At 60.5% G+C, this 16,186-nt stretch overlaps 2 protein-coding genes across 4 annotated transcripts; one reads left to right on the plus strand and one right to left on the minus strand.

The window, feature by feature from the left end:
• Positions 1–238: 238 nt before the first annotated feature.
• Positions 239–10,892, minus strand: TRAPPC6A (trafficking protein particle complex subunit 6A). Of its 3 annotated transcripts, none has more exons than XR_003312129.4 (6): positions 10,765–10,892; positions 2,807–2,874; positions 2,449–2,611; positions 1,676–1,797; positions 1,388–1,481; positions 239–582 (listed from the first exon to the last, which is right to left on the minus strand). XR_003312129.4 is itself a non-coding variant. In XM_026482069.4 (6 exons), exons 1-6 carry the CDS (start codon positions 10,846–10,848, stop codon positions 551–553), a joined length of 480 nt encoding a protein of 159 aa, XP_026337854.1. In that variant the 5' UTR covers positions 10,849–10,892; the 3' UTR covers positions 239–550. The 3 variants fall into 3 exon arrangements, 2 of the variants coding, with proteins under 2 accessions (XP_026337854.1, XP_026337853.1); XM_026482069.4 differs by having other exon boundaries at positions 1,676–1,759; positions 2,449–2,566; XM_026482068.4 differs by having other exon boundaries at positions 1,676–1,759.
• A 281-nt stretch (positions 10,893–11,173) lies between these two features.
• On the plus strand, positions 11,174–14,768 carry BLOC1S3 (biogenesis of lysosomal organelles complex 1 subunit 3). The gene is made up of 2 exons (XM_026482067.4): positions 11,174–11,453; positions 11,930–14,768. The coding sequence occupies exon 2, from the start codon at positions 11,939–11,941 to the stop codon at positions 12,530–12,532; it is 594 nt and encodes a 197-aa protein (XP_026337852.2). The 5' UTR covers positions 11,174–11,453; positions 11,930–11,938; the 3' UTR covers positions 12,533–14,768.
• Positions 14,769–16,186: the final 1,418 nt, after the last annotated feature.

The raw sequence follows: 16,186 nt of genomic DNA on the forward strand, positions 1-16,186 counted from the left end.
GGGGCCCGGGGCCGCCCTCCCCCGCCAGCCATGCAGGACAGGAGGCGGCAAGCACTGGGGCTCAGGCCTTGCGGGGGGGGGGGGGGGGTGGGCTGCAAGGGGAGGGATGAGGGGTAGGGAGCCGCGCAGGGGGCTCTGCCCCCCCACCCCTGCGAGACCTATGACAGCGTCGCTTCAGAGATGCCCCCTCCCCTTCAGCACTCAGAGTGACCCCCCCACCTTCCTCTTTAAATCTGGCCCCACATACAGAACCTTTATTGGGCGTCTGCCATGCAGAATGTGGGGCCCGATGCAGGGATTCCTTCACACTGGCCCCAGCTTGGGCCACCTTGTTCCCAGGACACCCCCGCCTCCGTGTGACACCCACTTGGGGAGCACATGTGATGCCCTAAAGCAGTTGGACCCCTGCACATCCCCCCCGCTTGTCCATCACCCACAGAGCCCGGGGTCCCCAACACGAGCCCTCCGGCCACCCCCAGAAGCAGTGCTCCGAGGTCGCTGGGCCAGCGGTGGCTGTGAGGCTCAGCGGGGGGTGGGGGCCTGGGGCTCCTCAGGTTTTCTGAATCACCACCTGGAACTTACCTGGAAGAGAAGGGCGGGCTTTAGCTCGAGGCTGGGATCTGAGGGGCAAGGCAAAAAGCACCCGCGCAGCTCAGAGATGCGCAGAGACGCGCCTCCCTGCCCTGCACCGGCACACTGGGTGGCCTCAGGCTGGGCCTTGGGCCTTGGGCCGAGTCCCAGAGCCGTGTGGGTGACTGGGAGCATGCAGGTCAAGCACGCAGGCTTCTGAGGAGGGCCTGGCACGGGCTTCTGTGGCATGTGTTGCTCAGGTCCTGCCCACTTGGCCTCAGGTCCCCTGCCATAAGCAGGCCTGGGGGACCGGCAGGGGGACAAACACCTGGGGGGGTGTGGAGAGCAGAGGGCAGGCTGGCCCCAGGGAGGCATGAAGCTCCAGCTAGTCTGATGGAGGGCCCTGGGGGTCAGGAGGACACCCTGTCAGGCAGGCTGCAATCCTCGGGCCCTGGCTGCCCTTTGGGGACCGCCATCAAGCATCAAGCAGGCTGACTTCTATCATGTCCTCCCGGAATAATGTTCACAACTGCTAGACCAGCTCAGTGTCCGTCGGCGGTTCTCTGCTCCGGGCTGGCACAACCTAGGGAAGCAGGCTGGGGGGAGGGGGGCACCATAGGCCCAGGGACCTGGATGGGCCGCCCCAGCCACATGGCCTGGGAACGTGACTTAAGCTCTTGGGGCCTCAAGTTCCCCATCTGTCAGAGGGGCTCAGCAGCCTGGGCCCGCCTCCCAGAGGCGTGGGAGCAGGGACAGGAAAGCTCTGGAACCCCACCGCACTGGAGGGATGGGGAGGGCCCCCTCCCCCACGACTCACAGGTGGGCAGGGATGCCACGGAGGCGGTGACCAGGCTCTTGATGCCCAGGGTGCTGAGGGTGCCTCTCAGGAGGCCACAGGTGAAGGCCAAGAACTAGGGACAAAGGGGGGGGGCACACGTCACCCAGGGAAGCGGGGAGGCCAACACCCAGGCCCAGGGCTCCACAGTGGGGGCAACTCCTCCCCTGGGTCCTGGGCCATGGGCCGGCCCTTCAGCTTGAGGAGAGGCCCACCTTGGGGTGGGGGCTGAGGAAAGAGGGGGAGGTCAAGTCCCAGCACCCTCCCTACCTTGGGCGCTTCTTCCAGATACTGCAGACCCGAGGCCATCCGGATGAGGAGGGGGAAGCTGTTGTCCTGCAGGACGTAGGTCCCCTGGGGACAGAGAAGAGCCAGTGGGGGCTGGGGGGCACCTGTGCGTTCGCAGTGGGGGACGGAAGGCCAGGACTCAGTGCCCCCTGCCCCGTTGGGCTGCAGTCCGGAAGGACCCGGGCCTCAGAACCCCTGTGGTCATGGGCCCCATCCTTCAGAGCTCCAGAAGGGCCCAGGGGCTTCCCACGCTAGGCCACGGATCCACCCACGGGCTGTGCTGGTCCTGCCCCTCTAGCGGCGTGGCTTGCGGAGTGAACACCAGAACAGGCCCTTCCTCCCGGGGCTGTGGTGAGAAGCTGGATGGGGCCCGGCACAGCATGGGCACCTGGTGGGGACTCGGGCCAGCTTGAGAGCAGCTGTCAGGCCGAGGAGAGATGCTGCCGACCATAGGAGCGCCTACTGCCCTCCCTGGGGCCCTGTCTTGGGAGGATTGTGGAAATTCTGGAAATAGCTGTGACCCCCCATTGCAGCCTCCTGGCTTCCCTCAGAGGACTGGGCAGAGGCCTGGAGAGGGGCAGTGTTGCCAGTCGGGAAATCTGGCTCTTGCGATGAGTTTAGTGTAGCCCCCCCACCCCCACCCCAGCGATGGCGGGCCGCTGCACCCTCCCTCCGGAGGGCTCTCCTCCTGCGTCCCCTTGGTTTCAGTCTCCGCCTGGAGTCCGGAAGCTGGGCCCCGGGCGCACGCGACACACCTGGTGATTGGTGCGGAGGCTGTCCATCTGCTTTTGGAACACGGCCACCCACAGGTCTTTGCACAGGAACTTGAGGACGTCCAGCTCCTCCCTGAAGGCCAGCGTCTCCTGGGGCAGCCTGGGGGACAGTGGCAGCCGCTTGGGCCAGGCTGATGCTGTGGGGCTGGGAGGGGCCGGGATGGGGAGCCCAGGGTAAGGAAGAGGGAGGAAGCCAGGCTGGGCTCCCCTCTGGAGGAACAAAACCCTCCCCACCCAGGCATGCCCAGGAAGGGACTTGACCTCAGCTCCTGCCTGCCCCAGGCCAGCCGGGGGGGGGGGGGGGGGGGGGCAGGGGAAGGGCAGGAAGCGCCGCTCTCACCTCTCGCCCAGGGCCTGGCCCACACGGAAGCCCATGCCCTCCAGGACAGACAGGCTCATCTTCTGTCCCTAAAAGGTCAGGGAAGAGAGGCTCAGGGGCCCGCGGCCACCTCCACCCGGGAGCCACCTGGGATAGCACCCGCAGAGGGTACTCTAAGACCAACGTGCCCATCCCTGCCCACTCGGGGCTGAGGAGAGCCAGAAGGGAGCGCCTTCCAGGGCAGGTGCAGGCCTTCAGTCGGTCCCTCAACATGCTCCCCCGCAGATGCCGTCAGCTCTTAACAGCATCACCCCCTTGCTTCAGGAGAAATGGGGGTGTTCCCCAGGCTCGGCTTCAGCACGCTTGTCAGCTCTTTCCTGAGAACACCCGTCACTTATTGGGAGCGTTTCCAGTGTGTGTCCCCACAGCGCCCTGTGGGTAAGCAGCACGCTGACCACCCCAGGCGGGGGCTCCAGGGGACTTGCTCGAGGGCTCGTGTGGCAGCAGGCACGCGGCTCACGGGGTGGGAGGCACCCTCCTGGCCGGGCCGGCAGGAGGCTATAAAAATCCACTGTGATCGTCATGCCTTAAAACATCAGCCAGGAAGCCCGGGAGGGCCCCACAGGGGCTCGGGGCAGGAGATGCCCCCTCAGGTGCTTGGGGAAGGCAGGCCAGGGTCCCACGGTAGCAGCGGCAGAGGCACCGGGCGGGGGACAGCAGGCATGTGCCTGCCAGTGCTGATGGCAGGCCCCGAGGAGCGTGGACTTGTAGTATTTCCTCTGCATGGCCTAAGAGAACGGAGTGAGGGAGGCATCCGAACCAGCAGGACAGCGTGTACGGAGACGCCACACTCCGCAGAGAAAATCTAGCAGAGCTAGTCCCGGGAGGGGGCAGCAGTCCCCAGGCCCAAGCCCTTCCGCCCACCCTCCGTCAGGCCACCACACTTCCTTGGGAGTAACTTCTGGTCTTCCCTCTGGGTCAGACAGGCCATCAGCACAGCCCTCCCAATGGTGGACAGGGTTTCTCTGGCTAGATCCAGCTCTGAGACAATGTCCTGGCCTCCTAGGCAGGCTTCCACAGCCTTCTGGGACCCAGCTGTCCCTCCAGCACCCGGGGTGGTCCCCTGCCCCCAGGAACAGCCTCCCTTGGTCCAGGAGCAGGGCCTCTGTGTTCACTCACGGCTCCCTGTCCCCATTCTCGGAGGCCTCCCTTCTCCCCTCCCCCGGCCCAGGTTGGGTCCTCGATCCCAGCCTGACCCGTCTGTGGAGTGGGGACAGCTCTGTGGGACCCCGGGCTGACCCTCGGCTGTCAGCACTGGCCCTGGCGCACGGGAGCCACTGAGCAGCCGAGCGACGAGAGGAGTGGGGATTCGAGCACGCGCCGTGCGCCAGGTGCTCTGTACAAACCCCTTGTTTAACAATCCTGTAAGCGAGGTCCTAGTTCACACCTGGAAACCGGGGCTTGGAGGAGCGCGGTGACAGGCACCTGCGGCCACGGGGCCGTCTTGCAAACCTGGGCAGGGCTGGCTCCCAAGCCGAGATGGCCAGAGGGTGTGGGGGGGTGGCCGGGATGACACCCCCGGCTGTCCCGGCCTCAGTGGGGTGGCCACGGCTGTGGCCCACCTCAGGGGGAAGTGCTGGGCGTAGGGAAGCCCGAGCAGAGGTCGCCCGTGTCCTCGAGCAAGGTGGCCCTCTTCTCTGCCAGGCCGCCCAGCTCCTGGGCCCCTGCCCGCCATTCCGTGCTCCTCCTGCGGGAACCGGACCTGGTGATGACACAGCTTCCTGCTGGCTGATGCTGGCCAGCCCTCTGGTCCCTCATCAGCACGCCTCTGGTGACCTCGGGCACAGCAGGACTGGCGTGCTGGGAGGGGGCTGATGACTAAGGCGTGCAGAGATGAGCTCAGGTGTGAGAGACAGTGAGGGGGACACGGGCCCTGTGCCCCAGCCTCCTCCCGGGGAAAGAGAGAACGGTGTTAGTGGTGCTACCTCCCTCTCAGTGTCCTTATGAGGATTAAATGTGGGCCAAGCGCTCCCAGCTGGGCTCAGCAAGTGTTACCGTCCCTGTCACTCACCACCTCTGCATCTGTCAACCTGGGTGACCAGCCCCGGGAGGAAGAAAAGCCCCACGAAGGGGGCGCTCTGTTCCGTGGGCCGACTTAGCTCAGCACCTAGAACGCCGCCTGCCGCACCCTCAGCTAGCCTTCTCTGCCAGGTGGCAGGGTGACCGTGCTCCCGTGTCCCCTCCCCTCCGGAGGTGAGCGCCTTAAAGAGGCAGGGCCAGCCTCCATTCTGACCAAGCACATCTGTGTCCCTGAGGCCTTCGTGGCACGTGGGGACTCTCTCGTCCATTCCACAGACATTTCCTGGTGGCCTCTAGGGGCCGGCCACTGTGCCTGGGGGGGTGACAGGTGCCCAGCTAATGGGCAACCCATATACGAGGGGAGCCGGGCAGCCCAGAGCAGGGCAGAGCCAGCTCCCCCAGGAGGGGTCCCCAGGGTGCTTCTCAGAGCAGGGGCCCGGGAAGGGGAGGAAACTCCGAGCAGAGGGTGTGGGCCAAGGCAAGGAGGCAGGAAGAGGGATGGGGGTGCAGCTCCGGCCATGAGGGTGGCAGATGGCGGTGAGAGGTGGGGACGGGGAGGGGGCCCCCGTGGGAGAGGGTGCGCAGGAGCTAATGGCCTTGCAGGAGCTAATGGCGCAGTGGGTGGTTTCAGCTCCCGGGAGAAAAGCGTGCTCTGGGTGCTCCTCTGTGGCCCAGTGTGAAGGGAGAGGAGTGAAGCAGGGAAGCCCCGTCACAGCCAGGACAGTGGCCCTGAGGGCGGAGAGCCTGGGAGTCAGCAGGGTCCTCAGCAGGCGAGGGAGATCGGTGGGGGGGGGGGGGGGGGGAGGGGGTCTGGAAAGGTTTCCCTTCGGTGAATTTCAGACTGCCTGGGTTCAAAGCCTGGCTCCGCTGCTTACTGACCTTGGGCAAGCTATCTCATGGCCCCAGGCCTCAGTTTCCCCATGTGTGAAATGGCGCTGACAGCTGGCGCTACATCACAGCGGTGGCGTGACCCGCACTGGGCAACAGCTCCTCCCCAGCTAGTGGCACCACCGGACGCAACCCTCACTAGAACTGGAAAGATCGGGATGGTGGGGTCTGGGAACAACAGAAAAGGGAGGGGAGACAGGCAGTGCGAGGGAGCGGCTGAGGATGAGCAGATGACAGGGGAGAGGGTGGAGGAGGAAGGGAGCAGAAGCCTCCCGCAGTCCCTACAAAAGCTCTTCGGGGATTAGAGGTTTATCACTCTTACGAAAGCCTGGGTGGGACTCTCATCCTCCTGGCCCAGCCCAGAGCCAGAGCCAGAGCCAGGGCACTTCTGGGCTCTCCCCCGCTCCCGCCCAACCTCAAATGAGTTTGCACAACAGCCCAATGAGAGGAAAGGAGATCACGCAGACACAGAGGGGAGCCTCCTTGAGAAGGCCCTCCTAGCGTCGCCCCACCAGCACGGGAGCTGGGAGGAAGGGGCAGCCAGAGGGGAAGCCCTGGGAAATGGGAAGTATGGTAGTAGAAATAACATCTGTAAGGGGGATAAAGCCCCCCAGGCTGTCAAGAAAACCCACGAGGTGGAAAAAACTGGCCGAGAAGTTGTAAGTCGCCTGGAAGGGACCCAGACAGTCCAGTGTTCATCTGAGGGCCAAGAAGATGCGCTGGAACCATGTGGAAGAAGAATCGAAGAGACGGTAAGGGAAGAGGGTGCTCCCTGCAGGGAGGTTCAAGTGTTCAGACGGAAAAGTGCCACCGAGCCCCAAGAAGGATGGGCAAACAAGCGATGGGAGCCTCCCGTGCACCCTGAGCACTGGACTTGCAGAGACCATCCTGGCCTAAAGACGGGGAGTGGGTGGGGGCCCCACGCTGGATTCCTTCTGCCTCTTCTGATGCCCTGGCCCGCAGTGATCTGTGCAGGCCCTGCTGGGGGACCTGGGGGACGAGCTGCCTGGGCTCCTGCCTTGAAAGGAGCACAGAGAGAGGGGACGTCCTCCTTCCCCCAGGTGCACAGCCCCAAGAGACCCAGAAGTGCAGTGAGTAAGAATGAGCAAGCGTGGAAAGCCAGCACACCTCCCACCCTGCGGCCCTGGACTCACCTCCCGCATCCACCCAGGCGGTCCCAGACACCCCCAGATCCCGCCTTCTCCCCCAACACTCCCAAAGCCCCCAGGCCTAATTCCTCCCACCCCAGGCTGAGTGCTTGCCTGTGCTCTGGGTCCCTGCCGCAGCCGGCCAGCCTCGTGTCCCTTCAGGCTCATTCACGTGGCCTGGGAGGCCTTTCTAAAAAGTAGATCTGTACCCACTGCACCTCGGCTTAAACCTTCTATGGCTCCCACCACTCACAGGACAGAGCCCAAGCTCCCACCGCTAGCTCCCTGGCCTCAAGTGCATGGTGCCCGTCCAGGGCTCTGTCCCTGGGGGACAACTCTGCCAGGAATGGGGGGTTCCCCAGGCTCTTTCCGAGGGCAGGGGCTGCATCTGATAGCTGCTGCCCCCACCCCCAGGTACCCAGGCTGGCACGGGCACTCGCTGGGTCTGGGAGGAGGAAGGTCTGGCCCAGCAGGGCTCCTCCTGGGCCACCTGCCAGGGCTCCTGCTGTGTGGAGGATTAACTCCTTTGCCCCCAGGCTTTCCTTATCTTCAAAGCTGAGAGGTGGGGAAACCACAGGCACCTCCTCCCCGGGTTTTTCCTGCTAGATAACCAAGGCCCTTTGACCTCCTGGCTCCTCTGGCTAGTCTTCCCCGCCACCTATAACCGTCCAGAAAAATCCATTCAGCAGCCACAGATAACCACCATACCAGGCAGGAAATGGAAATCTCCAAAACTCCTGGGCATGTGTGCTCTGGGGACAGAGGAAGGAGCCCACCATCCCTGTACTCAAGGAACTTGACAGCTGGTGGGAAGGACAGACCTGAAGCCACAGACAAGCTTTGGAGGCTGAAGCCTGAGTCCTGATTTCCCCTCAGATTCTCACCGCGCAGCCCAGGGAAGGCACCCCCTCTGGGGCCTCAGTCCCTCCTCTGTAAAATGGGATGGTAATGTCTATTTTGCAAGGCTGTTCTGAGGACTAAATCCGACAGAAGACGGTGCTGGGGATGCCACAAGTACCCAACAGGAGACCTGCATTTGGTTCAGACAGGATACTTGTTGCACCAAAGAGAAGGAACAGAAAGAGGAAGAGGGAGGTGGGGCCAGGAGTGGAAGAGACAGGGCTGAGCAAACAGCAGTTCTTTTTCAAAAAGATTTTATTTATTTGAGAGAGAGAGTGCATGGCGGGGGGCAGATGGAGAGGGAGAAGCGTGCTCCCTGCTGAGACGATGTAGGACCCTGGGATCATGACCTGAGCTGAAGGCAGATGCTCAACCGACTGAGCCACCCAGGCGCCCCAAACAGCAGTTGTCCTGATATGGCCCTGAAAATGGGGCTTGCAGGTGGCAGGCACGTGGGGGAACTGCTGCAGACCTCACCCCTGGCTGCACCTGGGAAGCACTGGGGAGCTCTGGGGTAGGACCCCAGCCTGGGAATCCCCGTGGCAGCTGGGTCCCGGGCACGTTCGTGTGCTTTGAAAGCCCATGGTGAGCACAGCTGAGTAACCCAGCATTTCCCACACTTGCTTGGCCACAGAAACCCATTAAAATCCTCCGGGAGAGTGCCAGGGAAGGGGCACTGAGAAATGCCGGCTAGGCTTTGGAGGCGAGAGGCCTAGTTACATTCCTGACTCTGCCACTTGAGAGCCAGCGCTCCTGTCCATCAAAGCCTTGGTTTCTCAGGCTCCAAAGCCTACAAAGCAGGGAGGATTGTGCTGACCTCTTGTGGGTCGGTAGGAGGATCAAATGAAATCAGGAGTGTGAAGCCCGTGAGTGTGCACAGGAAACATTCACTTGTGGTAGGCGCTCTTATGATTACAAATCCCAGTCCCCACCCCAGCCCCCCACAGCACAGGAGCTGCAACCACTTCAGCAAACCCACACTGAGGACCTACATGTGCACAGGACCTACTGGGCGGTAATCAAGGCAGACCTGGTCCTAGCCCACAAGGTGCCCAGTCCTGGGGGGGGGGGATGTCAATCAAAGGCTCATGAGGACCTCTAATTCAGATACACACTTGGGTGTGATAGGGCTACCAAGACAAATGGGAGGGGGCTGCAAAAACTTCACAACAACACCTGACTTGGACTGGAGGTGCTCAGGGAAGGCTTCCCAGAGGAAGGGGCATTTGAGCCAAAGTCTGAAGGATTAATCGATGTGAATGCAGTGAAGATATGACAGGTGAAATGAGCTGAGAGATGAGGGAGGAGGCTGGCACAGGGGCAGAGAGGGGCCTGGACTCCAGGGCAGGGGTGGGGAGAAGTGGCACACATCTTTGGAAAGAATGGGAGCAGGCCTGGTTGGGGGCTGCTGGTGGGGGAGAAAAGGCTGATGTCGGCAATACCGGAGTTTCTGGCTTGAAAGCCAGGCTGGATGGGGTACTGAGACACTGAAACACCCCCCTCCCCCCCCCCCCCCCCGCCAACACACAGGCCAATGCACACTCCCTATCCCACGCTTTATCTTTCTCATGGCATTTCTTTAACATACTAGACTGTATTCATTTATCTTATTGTGTCCCCCACTCCAGGAGGACCAGGAGTTTTGTAGGGTTCACTGAGGAATTCCCAGAACCGACCACAGGGCCTGACACTTGGTAGGTGTGAGATGAAGTGTGTGGAATGAATGAACTCAAAAGAAAATATGTTGAGATGAGAAGCAACACCCTCCTTGGGGCTCCTAAACCAGAAAACCTAAGCCAGTAAAAACGTCTTGCACATTGATGATGACGATAATCATGCTAAGAATAATAATGAAAAAAAAATTTATCACAGCACTCACTTCTCAAGCACCTTATTCTCTCCCCAACCCTTTCTTTTTGGTAAAAGATTTTATAACAAGGGCTCCCATGTTCTGGGGGCGGGTTAGGTGCTTGACATCACCCTAAGTGCTTTAAAGTTTGAGTCATTTATTCCTCAGAAGAACCAACTTCCAAAATGCCAAGAATGCTCCTACCTCAGGGCTTTGCACCTGTTGTTCCTTTCCTTCTGGAATGTGCTCCGCCCCCCTCACCCCACCCCCACCCCGCCTTAACCTACAGTCAGTTCCTCGGGGAGGCTCTCCCCCACCATCAATCACTCCATCCCTATTTTTTTCATGACTCTATGGAAGTTTTTTGTTTTTTTAAAGATTTTATTAGAGAGAGAGAGCGCGCACACGCAAGAGAGAGCACAAGCAGGGGGAGCGGCAGAGGGAGAAGCAGGCTCCCCGCTGAGCAGGGCTGGATCCCAGGACCCTGGAATCATGACCTGAGCCAAAGGCAGATGCAATATCGACTGAACCACCCAGGCGCTCCTCTATGGAAGTTTTCTTTATGGAACTTCTCACTAGGCAGTGGCACATTATTGTTTGACTCCCCTATAAGTTTCGCAAGGACAGGGAAACAGTGCCTGGAATACAATAGGTGCCTAATAAGTGTTTGTTGGATGAGTACATGTCCTTCTCTGAGACTGAGGTGCTGTTATAATCCCCATTTTACTAAGGAGGAACTGAGGCACACAGGGGCTTGAGTCACTGGCTTTCACACCTACTTAGTGGAGCAGGCGGGATTCAACCCAGGCAGTCACTCCTTGGTACAGTCCAATAATAGTAATTATTATAATTATTACCTGCTGACTCTGTGCTAGGCCTTGAGCTAAGCTTTAGCCGGAGCTGCCTCGCTCACTTTTAGCAGTAACCCGCGAGGCCGGCCCTGCTGCGATCCCCACTTCACAGAGGAGGGACCAGCACCTAGCGAGGCAGGGGTGGGGTCGGAGTTCGACCCGGGACCGTTGACCCGCCCTCCGCGCTCCGCGCTCACCAGGGCCTCGACCCGGCCTTCCCGGCGCGGCCCGCGCCTCTTCCCCACCCCGGGAACCGGCGCTCACCCCAGGGCCAGGGTCGGAGTGGTGCGCCCACAGCTCCGCCACCATCTCCGTGTGCAGAAACTCGAACAGCGCCGCGTCCGCCATGCGCCGGCCTCGCGCCCAACGACCGTCCAGCGCTTCGTGCTCTCATTGGCCCGGCTGGACAAGCCCCGCCTCCTGCATCTAGGCGCGAGCCCGCCCACCGCCGCCTCCACTGGGGTTGCAGGCTAGCCCCGCCTACCGGGCTCACATGGTGCGCGCGTGAACCCGGGAGACTTAGAGGGAGGGCCTCTTTTCATTGGCCGCACGTGACAGCATCTCCGCCCCTCCCCTTCGTCTCCAGGCTGCTTCCGGGTTGCCGAGCATTTCCATTGGCCGACTCACTGGTTACCTGAGACAAACCTCAGTTTTTAAAAATTTCTATTTGTCCACTCGCCAAGCAGCACAATCCGGAAGCGCCAGCCCAGCCGCTTTCCTACTGGTCGTACCTATACTCACGTGACTATTCATCTCCCTCCTCCCCCCCCATACACACAGCTGGTTTTGAGGGCTTGCTTTCCTGGTAGGTAGCCGAGCGGCCCACGTGTTTGGCCGCCGTGCCCGCCCAGCGTGCTCCCCTATTGGTTGCGGCTGTCACCCTCCTCCCTCGGGGAAGACAGAGCGTTTCGGCTGCGTAGCGGATCCTGCGGGCTCGGAGCTTCGGTAACCAGGTACTGTCTTCGGTGATAGCGCTCCCCCGCGGCCCCACTCGTGCACGCTCCCCAGAGTCCAGCTGGGCTGTCCACCCTTTTTATGACCCTGGCACTGGTCCCTGAGCAGCTCAGGAGCCCGTGTGCTTCCGGATTTGATACAGGCTCGGAGGTGTGGAGGGTGTGGCCTCTGCTAGAAGGCAAAATCGGAAACTGCTGGGGTTGGGACTGTGGGATCTCGGGCCTCAGAGCCTTCATCCGTCTGGTCCTCAGTTCCCCCATCAGTACACAGAGGGTGGGGTCCAGTGGCTCCCATTATCTCTGGCAGCAGGGATGATGAGCCCGTTTACAGAAGAGGAAACTGGGGCCCGGGCAGGGGGCGCAGATGGCCACAAATTGCTCAGCTAGTCAGTGAAGGGGTTGGGAATCCAGAAGCTGCGCCTTGTAAGCACCGCCGGGCACCTCTCATGCCGTCCCTTCGCCCCTCTTCTCCCTAGTTCCGCGCCATGGCGTCCCAGGGTCGTCGGCGGAGGCCGCCGCGGAGGCCCGAGACGGTGGTGCCGGGGGAGGCGGCCGAGACGGACTCGGAGCTCTCTGCGTCCTCGTCGGAGGAGGAGCTGTACCTGGGCCCCTCGGGCCCGACGCGCGGCCGCCCCACGGGGCTGCGGGTGGCCGGGGAGGCCGCGGAAACCGACTCGGAGCCGGAGCAGACCGCCGCGCCGGGGGACCTGCCTCCGCTGGTGGTGCAGCGGGACACGGCCGGGGAGGCCTGGGGCGCGGAGGAGACCCCGGCGCCGGCCCCCGCGCGCTCGCTGCTGCAGCTCCGGCTGGCCGAGAGCCAGGCGCGGCTGGACCACGACGTGGCGGCCGCGGTGAGCGGCGTGTACCGCCGCGCGGGCCGCGACGTGGCCGCCCTGGCCAGTAGGCTTGCGGCAGCCCAGGCGGCTGGGTTGGCCGCGGCCCACAGCGTGCGCCTGGCGCGGGGGGACCTCTGCGCGCTGGCCGAGCGCCTGGACATAGTGGCCGGCTGCCGCCTGCTCCCCGACATCCGCGGCGTGCCGGGGACCGAACCTGAGCAAGAACCGGGACCGCGGGCCTAGCAGGAACCCACTGCCCCGCCTGACTCTGCGCCCTAGGAGTAGCCCTTGAGGCCTCTGGGACCTGGTCCTGTACCTGTGTAGCTCCCTGGGCATCTTGTTGTCACCCTCAGGGTGAGCCTGGCCCCTGGATAAAGCTGCGTGATGGGGGGTGGGGATAGTAATATAATAGCCCTGCCCTGCCTCTAGCATCTGGTTCCTACCCCCGGGTCCTGTCCCTGTCTGCTCCCTGGTTCCAGGCGTGTCCCTGAGGCTTGGTTCCAGCCTCTGGTAACCGGTAGCTCCTTGATCTTTCTCCATCGTGGGGTCTCACGTTGCTTCACCTTTCCTTGTGCTCTGCCTTTCTTGAGGTTGGTTTTTGCTCAGGGGGCTGGTCTTGCTTCTTCCCATAGGAGCGCCAGAATCTGCTGCAGATTTCAAAGCATCTTCCTTCACTTCACTCCCTTGGCTCTGCCTCTGGTCCTGGCCCCACTCCTGGAATTTTGTCCCCCTAGGCTGGGCCCTTTTTGTGCTCCTCAGGCCTGGCCCTGGTTCCATCTCCTAGTCCTTGTTCTGCCAGCTCCTAGCTTCCAATCCTTTGGTTTAGCTGCACCCGCTCGGCCCCATCTTGTTTCCTGAGTCCAGCTGTACCTTTAGGATTAGTTTTGCTTCTTTTGCCTTTCCCATTCTGCTTATACTATCCACCTGATTCTGAACTTCATAGACCCCCCCCCCACCGGGGCCCATGGTTTCCTTCATCAGGCCCAAGGTGAGGCCCCCTCCTGACACAAGGGAGCCCTCCCAGTTTTCCAGGCCTAAGATGGCATCTCCTCCAGACCCTCTAGACCAAGTTGTTATGTCCTCCCCACCCTCCAAACCACAATGGCATTTTGTATCCAAGTTCTAGATACAACATGGGTCTCCTCCTGACTCTCCAGGCTGGCAGTGGCACTCTTCAGGCACTTAGGGCCTAAGACAGTCTTGCCCAGGTACTTTGGGTGCATTATGACACTGATCTGCAGATAGGGACCACACACACGGTGTCTATTCCCTAGGTTGGCCACTGGAGGCTACAGGGACTTGGATTTCCGGCTCGGCTCAGGGTCTGGGGTTAGCAAACTCTCTGTCCTCTCTTTTGTCTCCAGCCCTGGCCCCCCAGTCCCACTCACATTAATCCACCTCCCCCACTTTGTAATCCCAACCTGAAGCTGAGATCCGAAGCCCCCCCGCCCCCCGCCCCATAGAGAGATGAGGAAGAGTGCTCCATGCCCGTCTCATTAAAACTCAAAACACTTACTGCTATGGAGAATTTGTCTTGTCTCCCCACCTGAGTGGGGGTAGGTTCGTTGATGATTTCTCTGAGAATGGGGTTCCCGAGAGATCTTTCATACCGGGCCTATTGAAGGTGAAGCTGTAGCCGGGAAATTGGAACCCCTAGTTTTTTGTGCGGGTTCTGCACTTATTCACATTTTGTTGACTCAGCACGCCGTTACCGAGCACCTGTTCTGCACCTGTCCTGTGCTGGGTATTCGGAGTACATCAGCCAGCCCAGGCCCTCACAGAGCTTACAGTCCACTGGGGGAGACAGACGTTAATAAACTTCTCCTAAAAAAATGGATAGTTTTCATAATCGCAATTTACACTTTAGCTGTGATTTTTCTGGCACTATGTTGAGAGCCGTGAAGACGTACAGGAGTTTTGTGAGGGCGGAACAAGATCTCTCTGACCATGTCTGGGCAGATGGGGGATGGTCACATGGCTTCGCCAAGGAAGCGAGGCATGAGTTTGAGCTGAGCCCTGATGCTGTAAACAGGTGAACCTGGATTGAGTGGAGAAGAGTTCCAGGCAGGGAGGGAACAGCCTATGCAAAGGCCCTGAGTCGGAAGGGAGCATAACCTACTTAATAGAAGACGTCACTGTCTTCTATTGGAGAGAGCAGTGGGTGGGGGGAGAGCAGCTGGGGTGGGTGGTGCCACTGAACGTGTGTTCTGTGAAGGAGATTCTGGGACTGGTGCTTCGGCAGGGTGGTTGCCTCTGGAAAAATACCCAGAAATGCTGGTTTAGAAATAAACGACCTGAGGCACCTGAGTGGCTCAGTCGGGTAAGCGTCTGTCTTTGCCTCAGGTCATGATCCCAGGGTTCTAGGATCGAGTCCCACACCGGGCTCCCTGCTCTGACAAGGAGCCTGCTTCTCCCTCTCCTTGCTGCTCGCCCTGCTTGTGCTCTTTCTCTCTCAAATAAATGAAATCTTAAAAAAGAATCTGTGGGATTTCTAGGTGTGTCAGCAGTGCAGCAGACTCTAAAAGCACAGCCAGAATTGGTGTGGATGGTGGCAGTTCTCTCCTTTCCTGCTGTGTAAGCTCTAGGGAGAGCTCTGAGCTCGGAGCCTTGGGCTGAGTTTCCTGCGGGGAAGGAGTAGGTATGATTCCCATGCTTCGTGTGGGGAAACTATGCTGGGGGCCCACTCTGCTGCCCTGCCAGTTTCATCTGCAGGAACCATCACAAAATAGAGATAAGTCTGGGTTGTTTGTGGGGCGGGGGGGGGGGGGGGGGCGCTAAGAGTTCCCCTGGTGGCCCGGAGACCCTTTGTACCATTGCAATGGTGAACGGAGCAGGGACCCCCAACAGGGAGGGAGAGGAGAGTGCCGGGTGTCGGTGTCACAGCCCTGTAAGCTGATGGAGGGTGGGTCACAGGTGGTCTGCCAGCAGAGTTGAAAGTGCTGTGTCCTGTGAACTTGTAAGAGAGCAGATGTAGCCTCGGGAGCATAGAGGTGACAGGGGCTCTATGGGGAGAGTCCTGGCTTTGTCATGGTGGCCGCTGCCACTACCGCTGGCAGGCCCAGGCTATGCCTGATGCCCGGGGTCTAACTGACATGAGAGGTGGCTCCGGGACATACCCGGGAGGCAGAAGCTTGTCCTAGAATGCCCGCTGCCCTTCCACCATCCTCCCGGTAGCGTGAAGTCAAAAGGTTTGTCAGTCAGGGAGGCTGAGACCCGGGGCTGTGGACGATGCTTATTTTCAAGTTTCAAAGACAGTCCCTGCCCCCAAGGGCCGGGAAATGGGTTGTGAGTAGCATCTGGGAGGAGGGCATATAAAAGTTCCGCAGGGGCAGCAAAAATAGCCATCCGTGGGCGGCAGTCGCCAGCTGCCCCTGGAGATTTACAAAGCTGCTGTTTTGGTTTGGGGAGAAGGATGGGCAGAATTTGGGGGTGAGTTTTCGAGCGCGCTGAGACATCTCAGGTCCTAAGCAGGTGACAGTGGTTTGTGCCCACGGAAGTTTAGGTCTGGAGGCATGATGGCCTCGTTCAGCTAGTGCCTCGAGGAGGACAAAGGAGTCGAAAGTCAGCCTGCCTAGGCTGATTACAGAGCAGAAGGTCATCAGTATATGGAACCGGGGGGAGGGGGGGCGCCTGGGTGGCTCTGTCGGTTGAGCATCCAGTTCTTGATTTCCACTCTGGTTACGATCTCAGGGGGGTGGGATCGAGCCCTGCATCAGGAGCTCAGCGTGGAGCTTGCTTGTCCCTTTCCCTCTGTTCCTCCCCCGCCCCCTCTCTCCCTCTCTATCTCTAAAATAAGTAAATAAAATCTTTAAAATATATATATATAGATAGATCTCTCTCTATATATATATCTGTATTGAACAAGGGAGGCGAAGGCTGGGGTAAAGGCTACAAGTC

This window comes from Ursus arctos, unplaced genomic scaffold (genome assembly GCF_023065955.2).
Source record: "Ursus arctos isolate Adak ecotype North America unplaced genomic scaffold, UrsArc2.0 scaffold_19, whole genome shotgun sequence".
Classification (NCBI taxonomy): domain Eukaryota; kingdom Metazoa; phylum Chordata; class Mammalia; order Carnivora; family Ursidae; genus Ursus; species Ursus arctos.

Bases quoted from the DNA above. Each gene is read 5' to 3' on its own strand.
- TRAPPC6A (XM_026482068.4), bottom strand. From the start codon at position 10,848: ATGGCGGACGCGGCGCTGTTCGAGTTTCTGCACACGGAGATGGTGGCG. The intron at 2,612-2,806 runs GTGAGAGCGGCG...GGCCCCTCCCAG, and splicing joins GGCCAGGCCCTGGGCGAGAG to CCCCACAGCATCAGCCTGGC. The intron at 583-1,387 runs GTGAGTCGTGGG...CTTCTCTTCCAG, and splicing joins CGTGGCATCCCTGCCCACCT to GTAAGTTCCAGGTGGTGATT.
- BLOC1S3 (XM_026482067.4), top strand. From the start codon at position 11,939: ATGGCGTCCCAGGGTCGTCGGCGGAGGCCGCCGCGGAGGCCCGAGACG.